The sequence below is a fragment of the Bos taurus genome, chromosome 5 (genome assembly GCF_002263795.3).
Source record: "Bos taurus isolate L1 Dominette 01449 registration number 42190680 breed Hereford chromosome 5, ARS-UCD2.0, whole genome shotgun sequence".
In the NCBI taxonomy this organism is placed as follows: domain Eukaryota; kingdom Metazoa; phylum Chordata; class Mammalia; order Artiodactyla; family Bovidae; genus Bos; species Bos taurus.
The window spans coordinates 4,784,002-4,799,913 of NC_037332.1; the positions used below are offsets into that span (position 1 = coordinate 4,784,002).

General features: G+C 37.6%; 1 protein-coding gene and 1 long non-coding RNA gene across 5 annotated transcripts in view; one reads left to right on the forward strand and one right to left on the reverse strand.

Moving 5' to 3' along the window:
• Positions 1–15,912, reverse strand: part of CAPS2 (calcyphosine 2) — a 50,830-nt gene that overhangs the window by 1,914 nt on the left and 33,004 nt on the right. For all 4 annotated transcript variants that reach the window (XM_003586036.6, XM_059886813.1, XM_059886814.1 and 1 more), the window contains 8 exons: positions 13,482–13,556; positions 12,539–12,634; positions 12,357–12,450; positions 9,938–10,056; positions 8,890–8,963; positions 6,831–6,985; positions 5,540–5,659; positions 1,855–1,951 (listed from right to left, as the gene is read on the reverse strand). In XM_003586036.6, the coding sequence (XP_003586084.2) occupies positions 1,855–1,951; positions 5,540–5,659; positions 6,831–6,985; positions 8,890–8,963; positions 9,938–10,056; positions 12,357–12,450; positions 12,539–12,634; positions 13,482–13,556 (830 nt within the window). The remainder of the gene's footprint in view (positions 1–1,854; positions 1,952–5,539; positions 5,660–6,830; positions 6,986–8,889; positions 8,964–9,937; positions 10,057–12,356; positions 12,451–12,538; positions 12,635–13,481; positions 13,557–15,912) is intronic.
• On the forward strand, positions 4,356–14,413 carry LOC112446641 (uncharacterized). The gene is made up of 2 exons (XR_003034640.2): positions 4,356–4,748; positions 14,121–14,413. It is a non-coding gene; the product is annotated as an uncharacterized lncRNA (long non-coding RNA).

Sequence of the window (15,912 nt, forward strand, 5' to 3'; positions counted from 1 at the left end):
AGGGTGTATCCTATATATGTATGGGCAAAATAACAGTTACTACTGTAGATATTTTTGTATTTGTTCATATTTTAGAGAACTCAGTTTCATTCCCATTAGAAGTAAGGAAAGAAGAAAACAATTTCTATGATATATAGGCTGTTAACATAGTAATGCAATGTGTGAAAGACATTAGTTACTTTATGAAGCAGTTACTCTAACTGCAACTAGAAAATATTACTAGGATTCATGATTCAGAGGCCTATGAACATCTTTGCTGGAAGAACTTTCAGTTGATTAAATCATTCTAGTTTAATCTCTAAAATTAAGTAGGCTATTTCTACTGGCGGGTTATATTGAACATGTTTAATTTTAAACTATGCTGCTGCTAAATTGCTTCAGTGTGTCCGACTCTGTGCGACCCCATAGATGGCAGCCCACCAGGCTCCCCCGTCCCTGGGATTCTCCAGGCAAGACCACTGGAGTGGGTTGCCATTTCCTTCTCCAATGCATGAAAGTGAAAAGTGAAAGTAAAGTCGCTCAGTTGTGTCTGACTCTTAGTGACCCCATGGACTGCAGCCCACCAGGCTCCTCCGTCCATGGGGTTTTCCAGGCAAGAGTACTGGAGTGGGGTGCCATTGCCTTCTCCGAATTTTAAACTATAGGAAGATGCTATTGAGAATCACATATGTAAAAAAATAGTAATTCTTTAGTTTGCTATTTAAAGTGAGAGCAAAGAATATCTAAGTCATCCTTTCTTAAAATTCATTTGATTTTTTAACTTAGAACAATAAGCTATTTAAATAAGTATCTCTGATTGTATTATGACTGGTTAAAGGGAAGGAGTGATTTCAGTTTAACTACCTTTTTCTTTAGGCAATTTTTGTATTTTCAAATTTTGATAGACATATGTATGTTTATTCCCTTGCTGCTACTGCTGCTGCTAATTCGCTTCAGTTGTGTCCGACTCTGTGTAATCCCTGAGATGGCAGCCCATCAGGCTCCCCCGTCCCTGGGATTCTCCAGGCAAGAACACTGGAGTGGGTTGCCATTTCCTTCTCCAATGCATGAAAGTGAAAAGTGAAAGTGAAGTCACTCAGTCGTGTCCGACTCTTAGCGACCCCATGGACTGCAGCCTACCAGGCTCTTCCGTCCATGGGATTTTCCAGGCAAGAGTACTGGAGTGGGGTGCCATTGCCTTCTATGGTTTATTCCCTTATTCTGCCTTAAATCTTCAACCATAAGAGACAATAAAACTCAGAGGACTTGCTCATGTAATTATCTGTTCTCTCAATCTATTGTGCTCTAACTCAAGTTTGCCACTATCTCAACAGGAAATAGTTAACCTCAATTATAAACGTAAGTGAAAAAAACAAGTATAAATATCAGACCTATGAATTTTTAAATGAAGAAGCTCTCACATTTCTGGTTTTAAAAAAAAATCTATTTCCTCTGTTATTGGCCTCAAGTCCATGCTATAAATTAATATACCTTATAGATATACTATTATTAACTCACATTTTTGAAATCTAATGCATTTTTTCTTTTTTTTAATTTATTTAATTGGAGGCTAATTACATTAAAATATTGTGGTGGTTTTTGCCATACATTGACATGAATCAGTCACAAGTGTACATGTATCCCCCATCCCGAACCCCCTCCCACCTTCCTCCCCATCCCATCCCTCTGGGTTGTCCCCGTGCACCAGCTTTGACTGCCGTTTCATGCATCGAACTTAGCCTGGTCATCTATTTCACATGACAATATATATGTTTCAATGCTATTCTCTCAAATCATCCCACCTTGTCTTCTCCCGCAGAGTCCAAAAGTCTATTGTTTACATCTGTCTAATGCATTTTGACTTGTAGTACTTACCTGAAATTACTCGAGGATGCATCTTTGCACAATAACATTTTCTTATGTCTATAATAGACACACTGCCTGTTTTGTTAAAATCCAGTTTCATAAAGGCCTAAATAAAGAGAAAAGTGTTATTTTTTCCTATGAAATCCTTAGAACCTAATTTTCCATTCTGCAGTAGGCTATTTTTGAGCTCTAAACAAAGCAATTTAAAATACTAAACTAGAATATGAAGGGAGCATCATGAATGCAGGGAGAAAGATACTGGAGCAAGATATTAGGTGACCTGCACTTAAGCATTAGTTCTACCCTTTCTAGCACCCTGACCTTGAGAAAGTAACTTAACCTCTGTTACCCTGGCTTTACTCTTTTTAACACTGAGAAGTTGGGTAAAAACCTCACAGTAAAGAATCTGCCTTCAATGCAGGAGATGAGGGTTTGATCCCTGGGTCTAGAATATCTCCTAGAGAAGGGAATGGCAACCCATTCCAGTATTCTTGCCTGGAGAATCCCATGGACAGAAGAGCCTGGCAGGCTACAGTCCATAGAGATGCAGAGTCAGACATGACTAGCGGCTTGGGCATGCCTACACACTAGGAGTCACATGAAGTTGATAAATGGCTGGGACTGTTTTGATTCAAAAAGTAAACTCAAAATATCCTATCACTAAAATCAATGAGAAGAGGAAACGATTTTTTAAATGGATTTTGTCACTCTATTTCCTGAAACTTAACACTACCTTTTGAAATGCTAGTTGCTTTACTGCTCCTTTAATTCAATGCAATCCTGTGGATCATAAAATGTATTTTATTGAGAAAAGGAGTGGATCCATAGAAACACACAACAGACCCAAAGCAACATCCCACATCTGCAGATGAATCAAAACTAGAATGAAGTTTATTTACAATAATGTCACACATATATGGTACCTCTTATAGGATAAATTGCATCCTCCCCAAAATTTATTTGTTGAAGCCCTAAACCCAAGTACTTCAGAGTGTGACTGCAGAAGATAGAGTCTTTAAATAGGTGACTAAGTTAGAATGAAATCATTAGAGCAGACCCTAATCCAGTATTTCTGGTATCCTCATAAGAAGAGGAGATTAGGATACAGACAACACAGACTGAGGGACTGACCATGAGGACACACAGTGAGAAGACAGCCAACTAATTACAAGCCAAGGACAGTAGCTTCAGAAGAAACCAAACCTGCTGACACCTTGATTGTGGACTTCTCGTCTCCAGAATTGTGAGACAATAATTTTCTGCTATATAAGTCATCCAGTGTACGGTATTTGTTATGGTAACCCTAGCAAACTAAATTTACTTTTGCCTATTCCCTGGATTTAGAAAAGGCAGAGGAATGACTGATCAAATTGCCAGCATCTGCTGGATCACTGACAAAGCAAGAGAGTTCCAGGAAAATGTCTACTTCTGCTTTATTGACTACGTCAAAGCCTTTGACTGTGTGGATCACAACAAACTGTGGAAAATTCTTCAAGAGATGGGAATACCAGACCACATGACCTGGCTCCTGAGAAATCTGTAAGCAGGTCAAGAAGCAACAGTGAGAACTGGACACGGAAGAACAGACTGGTTCCAAATCAGGAAAGGAGTACGTCAAGGCTGTATACTGTCACCCTGTTTATTTAACTTATATGCAGAGTACATCATGCAAAATGCAGGCTGAATGAAGCACAAGCTGGAATCAAGATTGCAGGGAGAAATATCAGTAACCTCAGATATGCAGATGACACCACTCTTATGGCAGAAAGTGAAGAAGAACTAAAGAGCCTCTTGATTAAAGTGAAAGAGGAGAGTGAAAAAGTTGGCTTAAGACTCAACATTCAAAAAACTAAGATCATGGCATCTGGTCTCATCACTTCATGGCAAATAGATGGGGAAACAATGGAAACAGTGAAAAACTTCATTTTGGGGGGCTCTGGGAGATCCAACCAGTCCATTCTGAAGGAGATCAGCCCTGGGTGTTCTTTGGAGGAATGATGCTAAAGCTGAAACTCCAGTACTTTGGCCACCTCATGCGAAGAGTTGACTCTGATGGAAAAGACTCTGATGCTGGGAGGGATTGGGGGCAGGAGGAGAAGGGGACGACAGAGGATGAGATGGCTGGATGGCATCACTGACTCGATGGACGTGAGTCTGGGTGAACTCCGGGAGATGGTGATGGACAGGGAGGTCTGGCATGCTGCGATTCATGGGGTCGCAAAGAGTCGGACATGACTGAGTGACTGATCTGATCTGATCTGATCTGAAAATCACTGCAGATGTGACTGCAGCCATGAAATTAAAAGACTCTTGCTCCTTGGAAGGAAAGTTATGATCAACCTAGACAGCATATTCAAAATCAGAGACATTACTTTGCCAACAAAGGTTCGTCTAGTCAAGGCTATGGTTTTTCCAGTGGTCATGTATGGATGTGAGAGTTGGACTATAAAGAAAGCTGAGCACCGAAGAATTGATGCTTTTGAACTGTGGTGTTGGAGAAGACTATTAGAGTCCCTTGGACTGCAAGGGGATCAAACCAGTCCATCCTAAAGGAGATCAGTCCTGAATATTCACTGGACAGACTAATGCTGAACCTGAAACTCCAATACTTTGGCCACCCGATGCAAAGAACCGACTCATTGAAAAAGACTCCAATGCTGGGAAAGATTGAAGGCGGGAGGAGAAGGGATGACAGAGGATGAGATGGTTGGATGGCATCACCGACACAATTTGAGTAGGCTCTAGGAGTAGGGAGGTCTGGTGTGCTGCAGTCCATGAGGTCACAAAGAGTCAGACAGGACTGAGCGGCTGAGCTGAACTGATTCCCAGGACCAAGGCTTATGAAGGAGACAGCCCTTCATTCTCTGTTCTTGACATTCACACCCATCACCAGGACATGTAAGGTAAACATGAATGCAAATTTATAAGTATAATGTGGTGAATTTAACATAAGGTTTTTATCTTGCCTTTTGACCAGTAAAGATACAGATTTTTATATTTTCCATTTGTGCCCAATGTAATTGTTCAGACTACTCAATACACGATATCTTTGTTTCGTAATGGGATATATATACATTTCATATTAAGTACATATACAAAAGAAAAACTTCATTTTCAAAAGTATGCTCTAAAAATGGCTGCTAGAACCAAAGTATTATGTTCTCTCCAAAAACTCAGGGCTCTTTTTTAAAATTATTGTTTAACATGGTCATTTTCATCTTCATTTTAACGTTTAGCAAGCGTATTCTGAAAGTAGAGAAACATCTTTTAGTCATCATGCGAGGGTCACATGCATTGAGCTCGGACCCTTGGGCCGCTATGATGCTAGTCATTTAAACGTGTCGTCTTAGACCGGATCTGTGAGGTAAGAAGCTGAGGTTCGGGGGATATTTATTAACTGATATAGACATACAGCTTATATGGAGCCAGAAATATATGGAATTAACAATTTGTAAACTGAAATTTAATTTCAGATTTTATTTTCTTTTTACAGTATTTTCCTTAAACATAGGCTGCCTTGCTGTATAATGGGTAGATTTGTACATGTATGTGTGTTTTTGTGCTTTACTAAACCCACAGTACACTGCAGGGAAAGGGATTTAAAACTTCTTCAATGGTAATTCATTAAAGATTTAAGAATGAATCTAACAATCTATTAAAAGTTACTATTTGAAAGGTTACTTTACAAAGTTACCTTTCGAACAAATGATTTCCTGTATTCATTCATTTCACCAATTATGGCACGTTTGAATTCTCCATAATCAGCCCTGCCATTGCCACTGCTATTTAGGATTAGCCAAAAAGACTCAAAATCCTAGAAATAACCAGAGAGAGACTACTGTTACACCTTTAAGTTACATATGGCCACGACTATAATCATCATAGTATTTTGTTACATCTCATGTTTAGGGCTATACCTAGCCCTAGACAAGGTAGTAGACTTAATAAGGAAATTCCAAAAAGTCACATATAAATCCAATCAAAGGTACTAAGAAAGCTTATTGAGAGGAACTCTGTAATGGGGATAGTTCCATAAAGTTAAGAAACATTTAAGAGTGGTAATAAATCAAGTATATCATTTTAAATTTATTCCTTTCAGTAAAAATGCTACCATTTACTTGAATTTGACCACTTAATTATTTGTAATGTATTGTATCTGTGACAATTAAGAAGTCACTTCACCTACTGGAATGCCTCCAATAGGATGAGGACCGCTAATAATAAGAGAATATATATGAAGTGGCATAAAGAAAACATTTACATTTTGGGTAAATGGTATAGAGAGGATCAGGGTTCGGATGGGATGATCCTTTAGGTGGAGGTGTCAGTGAAGTGCTCTGAGTAGAGAAAAACTGAATGGTGAGAAAATCCAGCCAGCAGACTCAGAGGTCTGCTGGACCTCCACTCACAGTGGAGGGACCCGTGGCTGTAAAGGCTTTGGGGCAATTCCTGGAATGGTCACATCACATCTCCTCTTGAAGCCTTCACATAGACTTCTCCCTTTCCTCAAGCAGCCACTGTCTGATCCATGCTCCTCCTCCCCTCTTGTTTGCCTAATTCCTCCTCATCCTTCAAATCTCAGTTCTGATACATACCCACTCCAGAAATCCCATGAACTTCCTTCTCCTTCTCCATAACCTGGCTTGCAATTTATCTCACATGTTCTGAAAGCATTCTCTCTTTAACACTTACCATGCTTTTTCTGTAATCATTTATATCTTTCTTTTGATTATAAAGACTTTAAGAGTACAAAGTATGTCTTCTCAGAGTTAGAACAATGCCTGCTTATTAGGTTCTGAATAAGCATAGGGAGGAGGGATGAATGCTGACATTTAAAAAATCAACAGGATTTTCCTGACGGCTTAATACTGATAATGAGGCATAAAGAAGGAGACAAATGAACTACAAAAAGTTCAGTAGAAAAGTGAATAAGGCCACTTAAGAATAATAGTCACTCACTGCGGAGAATTATCTGTGGTACCTACGTTTTCGGACACTTCTAAGCGAAATAATTTTAGAGCTTGCTTAAAATCTGCCTTATCTAAAAGCCCGTTTCCTTCCTTGTCCAGTTGTTGAAGGTGTTTTCCCAATCCAGTCAATATACGAACGCCTCTTCTACGCAGTTGTTCTTTTAGCAGGTCTGTTTAGGAAGAAGTGATGGAAACTAATTATCCCTATGCATACCTGAATCAAACTGCAATTGTCCCTCTGGTAAGAAAAAAAAAGTTGACACAGCTGATATAAGGGATGTGAATAGGCAACCAGATCATGTGTATGGCTGACAAAAGGCTTTGGAAAACAGAATGCTTTTAGTAAAGTGGGTTATACACAAAATCCCACGTAAAGTATATCAGAGCTATAGCGCCACTGTGTGGTGAGACTGTTATATTTTTAATATGGGAAAATAATGGTTCACTTTATCAGCATGAAAATAACCTCAGCGTTACAAATAAAATCGTCATGCTTAAAAAATCTTCTAGGCTTCCACTTCACCTGATGAGCCTATATTTTTAATCTTTTTCCTCTTTCTTTGTTGGTACCAACTGAATTACAAATTTTTGAGTGATCTGCCTGACAGCTTATCAGTTCAAAATTTCTAAAATCGTTTGGAATCTTCAAATTGTAGCACATATTTAATAACATCAAGGCTTTAGAATGCTACCCTATACTTTTACACTTAAAGTAACCCTTTTTGCTCGGGATTTATAACAAGTTTTATCCCTAGGCCCATTCTCTTTGTGGGACAGATTTCATTTGATGCAGTCTGTACCATCTTCACTTAAGAAAATATAGGTAACTTTACCAAAGCAGAGGGGAAACATGTCACTAGATATAAGGGTGACAAATCATACTGATCATGCTAGAATAAACTTTATTAACAATAGCATCAGGGATATTTCAGAGATCAAATACCAATCCTAGGAAACGTCAATCCACTCCTGTACTATTGCCTGGAAAATCCCATGGACAGAGGGGCCTGGTAGGCTACAGTCTGTGGGGTCACAAAGAGTCGGACACGACTGAGCGATTTCACAGACAACTTTTAAATCTCCTTTTAGCCTTGTTACTCCCATATCATCTTTATATGATAAATCAGGACTTACCAAAATTTATAAATTATATGTTGACTTCTGTGATGACTGGTTTAATGCCTTCCTGCCTTCTTGACTATGAGAGTCAACAAAGGACTTGTCTATTTGAGCCTCATAAACTGTACTAATTACAAGAGTAGACTCTAGAAACAAACCTTTAAAATATTTTAGTGTACAAACCTACATGTATTTCACATATTACCTACAACAACTCTGAAATTAATATGAGGTTATTATACCCATTTTAGACATAAAGAAAGAGGTGCAAGAGATATACACAAAGTCATATGTCTACTGAATGGAGAGTCCAAACATGGCTTCCAGTCTAGTATTTTTTTCCTACACTGCTGCTGCTGCTAAGTCTCTTCAGTCGTGTCCGACTCTGTACGACCCCATAGACGGCAGCCCACCAGGCTCCCCTATCCCCGGGATTCTCCAGGCAAGAACACTGGAGTGGGTTGCTAATTCCTTCTCCAATGCATGAAAGTGAAAAGTGAAAGTGAATGTCCGACTCTTAGTGACCCCATGGACTGCAGCCCACTAGACTCCTCCATCCATGGGATTTTCCAGGCAAGAGTACTGGAGTGGGGTGCCATTGCCTTCTCCTAGGCCACCACCAATTTCTTTATGATACCATAATATATAAAATGAGTACTACATAGTAAAAATCACATATCCATTTGATAGATAAAAACCACACTAGTGCTTTCTAAAATGTTTAAGTTCATAAATGATATAATACTAGTTATTCAGTTAGACTCATTGAAGTAGGAGAGATCCTAAAAATATTTTCAAATATGTATTTGTGTATAAAATAAAAAGATAGGAAGCAAATAGGCAATATAAAAGAAGTGTCATAAAACTAAGTAATATCTGGAAAATACTGCTTTACTCCTTACAAAGAAAATGGTTGAAAATTACAACTATTTGAGAGTATAGTAATGGTACACACCTTGAATGGCCTTGAGAATCTTCCTATCGTTAGCTTCTTCACTGGTTACATCATCATGTTCCTCAGAATCAGTTCTGCAATTGACATGTTCATTGTAATACAAATATACTGTTTTGCAGTCTTAGTATAGGAACGCTAAGATTTCCCTGCTTTAGACCCAAAAAATTCTCAAAGAAAGATAGAAGAGTACTTAGAGATTAATCAACTCTTCCACCCTTGCTTGCGGCTTTAATCCTGAATATGCTAAATCAAAACAAAAATCCTTACATCTCCCAAGAACTACCTTTAAGCATTATGTTCAGTTTTATACTTATTTCAATCTTCTTTTTAAAAACTTAATTAAAACTATTATTTAAAAGCAGTTTTACCTTTAAATGTAAATACGGTATTTTAAAAAGCAAAAAAAAAAAAAAATACAATCCTATTGAACAATACAGTAAAAGACAATAAAAGACAAGCAAAGACTTAGCCAATTTATGGCAGATGGCCTCTAATGTACTGATAGCACACCAGTTACTGTAATCTTGGCCAAAAAAGCACTCCACAAGAATAGCATAAATATTTTCTGCAATTAAAAAAAAAAAACTCAAATTCATTTAAAAGCTTTTGATTCATAGCATTATTTTTTCACTATGTATATTATCAGTCAATGGTCTACAAGCATGTGGGACCAAGATTTTTTTTTGTGCTTAGAAAAAGCACTGCTCTAAAAACATGGGAAAAGTTATTATATTATACTGTATCTCATCTTTTAAAATGTATTAGTTTGGTAGCATTTACTAAAATTAAAATGTTATAGTATAGGCAAATTAATAAAGTACTTTAACAAACTTAAAATGGGACATCTTAAATCTCCATTTGATTGTAACTGTTCCCACACATGGAGTATATTTGAGTACAAGATATAGCACATAAAATAGACATGTGTAGCTATGCTTTATTTTTCTTTAATGTAAATCTTAACTAAAATCAAAACATTTTGATATAGAATCTCACTTTAATAACAAATAATAATACCTCTAAAATGACAAATGCATGTGTGACTTACTTGAGAGAATCCAAAGCTCTCCAGTCAACATTTGTGATTCGAAGTGTAAGCACTGTGTTTTCTTTTACACTTTCTGGAAGTCTGGGATGATCAGAGCTCAAAAATGTCAAGTTTGCACCCTAAGGAAATTAACAAATGAATTATTTTAACTATGAAGTATGTAAGAAGTAAAATAGAACTAATAGTAATTTTAAATATTCAATTTTGATTACATCTAATATAGTATACTTTTATTCTAAAAATAAGTATATTGAGAGTATATTTAGAAACCACACAGGCTTCAGCAAATAATATAGGAAAATAGAACTAATTTCACAATCTCCCAATTAGAACAATCTTAGATGTAACAATTGATGTGAAAAAAAAAAAGAATTCCAGTTTGTTTTTTTTTTTTTAAGAATTAGAGGAAAAAAGAACAAATTATCTCCATGGAAATTATGACACTCCAGAATACAGAAATAGAGCTATTGATCTGCAGAAAGATGTGCTGCAAACTGATGAACTATGAGAGATTCATTACCCTCTTTCCCCTGGTATTTTTAATATGGTTGTGTGTATTTATTTACGGCTGTGTAGGGCCTTCGTTGCTTTGTGTAGGCTTTCTCTGGCTGCAGAGTGGGGGCTACTCTTTGTCACAGTGTGCAGGCTGCTCACTGCAGGGGCTTCTCTTGTTGCGGGGAGCGCAGACTCCAGTCACGTGGGCTTCAGTGGCTGTGGCCTGTGGGCTCTACAGTGCAGGCTCGGGAGTTGTGGTGCAAGGGCTTAGTTGCTCCATGGCAAGTGGAATCTTCCCAGACCAGGGATCCAACCCATGGCCCCTACACTGGCAGGTGGATTCTTATCCACTGCTCCACCAGGGAAGTCCTCTTTCACCTGGTATTTTGATAACAAATATTACATAAATGTAAAACTAAGCTTAACCTGTTTGGAGCATCAAAGCTTTGGTGAAAAAATTCCCCTCAAAAGTCCTTCATCCAAACTTAGAAAATTGTTGTTATTTTAATTTCTGAGTTTCTCAAATGCTTTACCATCTGAGCCACCAGGAAAGTCTTCTCAAATATAGTCAAATATAAATAAACACAAATTTCAAATAATATGCTTAATTATGTCTTTTGAAAATCAGGGAAGAGATTTCTCTCCTTTTTCCTAGAGCATTTACTTTAGAAAACTATAAGTACTTTCTCCACTCTTTGATATGTATATAAGTTCTCTTGAAATTATTATTTAAACAATAGAGACTATTTGATATGTGTAATGTAATTCAATCCAATCTGGTCCTTTACTAGTCTTCAATCCATTCCCCAGACCGCAACCAGAAAAATCTGTCTAAATCACAAACCTACTGATGCTACCTCCTTTCATTCCATCCACCTTCTTACCTTTCAGTGACTCCCCAAGACGTTTTAGATAAGTCTTTATCACAAGGCCACTCTTAGTAAGTTCTCATTTGTCTCTTGCCAATCCCCACCTTGAAGTCAAGATCAGTAGGACTGAACTCCTTTCAGTTCTCAAAAACGGCCATGTCTTTGGAGCTTCTGTTCTGTGCACGACCTGTCTCCTCGCCTGAAAGCCTTGCCTCCCCTCTTCCATCTACACATCTGCGCCTGCCTACGTCCGGGTTGGGTGGCACGCCCTGAAGAAGCCTCCTTCAACTCTACAAAACTGGGTCACTGCCCCGCCTATGTGGCCCTCTGATCTCTTTCCCGTTAGAATATAATTCCCACAAAAGCAAGGATTCTTTTCAAGTTATTTACAGTTCTATTTCCAATGCTTAGCCTATGAGTATATGTTTTATATGAATGATCATTGTGGGTAGTGAGATAACATGACTGTGATCATTTCAAATTTCAGAGCACTATACAACTTCTAACATTACCTAAGATCATTTCACACTAAGGAATCCTCATGATATGCCATACACCAGGAGTTGTGCCAAGCAGGGAAATCACAAGGAAGATGAGCTAACCAGGAGATCTATGACAGCTCCAGAAGCCAAGCACCACTCTGTGTGGAGAAAAATGTGTGTCCCCAGAAGATAAGCCTGCATTAGGTGGAGAATTACTCCTGGTTCTATTGAAGTAGCCACCGACCCAGTGGTACAGGCTTTAAAAGCACCAGAACACCAGCTCTCTGGGGCTTCCATTGCAGGATAAGTTGGGGTGGCGGGAGGAGGGTGGTGGAGCTGAGTAGGGTCACAAGGAATAAATGCTACGCTTAGATTCAGACCACTGGGATCTGGACCTGAGAGGCACCCCCTCTCCTAGAGAAACATTAACCATTAGCCAATATAAATGCCCCTGCTCAGCAAACAGGGAAAAGAATAAACTGGAAACTAGAAACCCTGCTCCCCTAGCCCCACAGGATCCCTCAAAGTCCAACACCAGGTAGTAAAACATGAGCACACACACACTCAACTTACAACATAAAGATCAGCAAGTCGGTACTGCTTTCCTTTCCTTCGTCCACGCTGATGACAATAAATGTTTTTTTGAATAAAAGGAAGCACATTTGTTCTAGAAGTTAAATGACAAAAATGTGAAATTATTCAGCTTCTCTGGGAAATAGTCATCTTGAGAGCTGTAACGATCTTTAACGGCATACCTATTTTTCCCAAATTGCCGATATTCATAAATTGTAAGGGACTGGTCATGAGTGAAAAAGAATCCAACCAGCTCTCTGCAAGCATCACGTCCATTTCTAGAAAAAGAAAATGGTATCAAAGATTTTCAAATAGGATACTTTTCATATTTAATGATATATGGATGCTTATGTGTCAAACAGAGATGCCAGGATTTGCTCAAATATGTGGTTATGGGAAACCACAAGGGAACAATGACAGAGCTGGCTGAAGTGTCAACTTAATTCTAATTTGGATGGAGAAAAAAGCTTTACCTTATACTAATATGAATATGGATATATTACAATGTAGATTACTAATTTGGCTTAGACTTTAAGATAGTGAAAGACCTTAAAAAAATGTTGAGCTTGCAAGAAGCCACAAGAAAGATATACATTTATTACCTTTTGTCATGGAAATTTTAAAATCACTGAACAAATATGCTAATTTTTAAAAAGCCACCTTATCTTTAACATTCATGAAGAACATCGAGTAGCATTATGTGTTACTGGCAGTTTGTAAGACTAGATACCAGATTGAAGAACCACCTTCCTTGTCACTTTACTATATCTACTGTTACTTTAAGCCATTAAAGTGAAATTAAATAAATTACATAAAGGTTAATTTTTAAGTAGTTTAGAATCTTTTAGTAGTAACATATATCTTTAAAAAATTCATTTTATTTCTTTTTGAACGACATTTTAAAATCACATTTTAAATAATTTCTAATCAAGATGTTTTTCTTTTAGACTCATACTCCCCATAATTTTTATAAGAGATTAAGTATATATTATTACCTAAAAATGTTTGTGGTAAATTAACTTAAATGTAACGAATTTAACTAATTTCATTATTGCTACCTCTATTTGAAAAGAAAATACCTTTTAATAATCATAGGATTAAAAAATTTAATAAAGTCACAATTACCTTGATATGATCCTACCATCAAACTGCACTTTATGAGAAAGGATATTTTCAGTTAATGTAGACTGTGTTCTTATCCTGGCAAGAAATACAATTGTTAATAATTATTTTTAAAATACCTACATTAGATAACAAAAGTACCTAAAAGTTATGTCAATATTTTCAAATGCACATACTAGATAAAGATGAGGTTTAAACCTCTTTTTATTCCAGACTGCTATTGCTATTGCAGACGCAGAAGAAAGAACCCTGAGCTGTGGTATATAATGGGCTTCCCTGGTGGCTCGGTGGTAAAGAATCCACCTACCAATGTAGGAGACGTAGTTTTGATTCCTGGATCGGAAGATACCCTGGAGCAGGAAATGGCAGCCCACTCCAGTATTCTTCAGTGGAAAATTCCATAAACAGAGGAGCCTGGTGGGCACAGTCCATGAGGTTACAAAAGAGTCGGACATGACTTAGCAACTAAACAAAAACAACAAACTGTATATAATATGCAAATAACTTCTATGCTAGAACTTACCATATCAAAGTGCTAAGAAAGTCAGTGTGAAACAGAGATAGCACGTTTGTGCCTGGCACTGTTGCAAGGCTAACCAATAGCCATTTCTAACCCTCTTCTTTGCCTCTCTCCCACCACAGAATTTGCATTCTTAGCCTCTTACAACTAGAAGCGACTAAGGGACCCAGTTCTTCCAGTAAACTTCCAGGAAAGACTTGCTTTTTTCCTGATGAGAGAACAGCACGGAAAGAGCTCCAGCCTGTGAACACGGTGGGGATACGATGCCAGCAGCCACAGCAGCCATCAGGCAACCAAAAAGATCTCAGGGAAGCCAGCCCAGAGCTGTGCCTCGCTGAGCCACTCAACTAAAGCCAAAAACTGGCCACCTCCAAGCAGCCAGTTGTATAACGAAAATAAATCCTGATTCGTTTCAGCCACTGTCAGTCAGGTTTTCAGTTACGGGTAGCCGAAAACATTCCTTGCCAAAACAGAGTAGAGACAAAGAGTGCTGGGTGAGGTTCCAGTCTTGGCCATAGTTCTAGCTGTGAGACCTCAAATCAGTTATTTAATCTTTATGGCTTTTAAATGGCATTGAATGACCTCACAAAGACTGCCAGTCCTAAAATTCTGTTTAATAATATGAAGCAAAATCCAATGACACACACTTTGGCACCCTACTACCAATATTCTCCTCTGAAGATTCAGTGATGTCTCTTTATGTCCCTTCCTAAGTAATTTTATGATATTCCCATAAAACTGCAGCTATAATGAAATTGCAATAATGTAGCTCACTGAGATCTTGAAACGTTATACCTTTATAAAAATCTAGGTCTCAATGAAAGGTGAGCAACATATAGCAAATAAGAACTTGTAAATCAAATGAGAGTTCTGAACACAGAGTGTAGCCATGAGAGTTTGGTCATCTCATTTCAATTTAATCCATTAGTAATAATGTGTTCATTGAATGCCCACTACGTGCCTGAAACAGTTCTAAATGCTGAGAAAATAAAAGCAATAATAATACTAGCTACTATTTATTAAGAACTTCCTAGACACTAGTCTGTGTTAAAATCTTTTTAATGTGTATTGGTTCATTTAATGCTTGTAGTAACTCAATGAAGTAAGTGTTATTATCCCCGTTCTAAAAATAAGGTTTATACAGTTAAACAGTTAGCACATGGCATAGCCAAAAAAAGAAAAAAAAATTGCTCATAACCATTACATTATATTGCTTCTCAAGGTAAACAGAACTCAGTTTAACAGTGATAGATTGAAATAACAGTTTTAAGGATTCTAGTTTTCTTGAAAATACAAAAAAAAAAAAAAAAATAGGCATTTATATTACAAAATGGGAAGTTCCATGTTGGAGTTTTCAGTATCCGATACATAGCACCAATACTTCTCCAAGTTCTTAACCAATAGAGGAATAAGAATCAGGTAGATGAAGACTCACATATAAATTTTCTTATTGCTAAAGCAGTTGGAAACCATGGTTTAGAAATGTAGCAACAACAAGCTAATTCCTTAACACTAGAATTAAACAGACTAACCCACTCATTCCCACTGGGGAAGTACCCTGTAAAGCTCAGTGCACAGGACAGAATGTGTACTTCTGCAGACATCTGGGTCAAGGAACAAGAGGGGAGGAAGGCCTATACTATACGTGCCAATGCCTGCTTCCCACTCTATGGAGCAGAATTTTCTCCTCTTCTTCCTTTGGGAATAAGACTAAGGGCAGTTAAGTCCAATAATTCTAATCAAGCCCCCACAGGATTTTTTGTAGAACCAGACTAGCTAAATCTAAAACTTATATCGAAGAGGAAGCAGCTAAAGTGTGCCAAGACAATACTAAAGCTAAACAAGCTTTAAATATTTAATATATAACAGTACTAATTAAGACAGGATAATTCTGGTACAGGGATGTGTAACAGG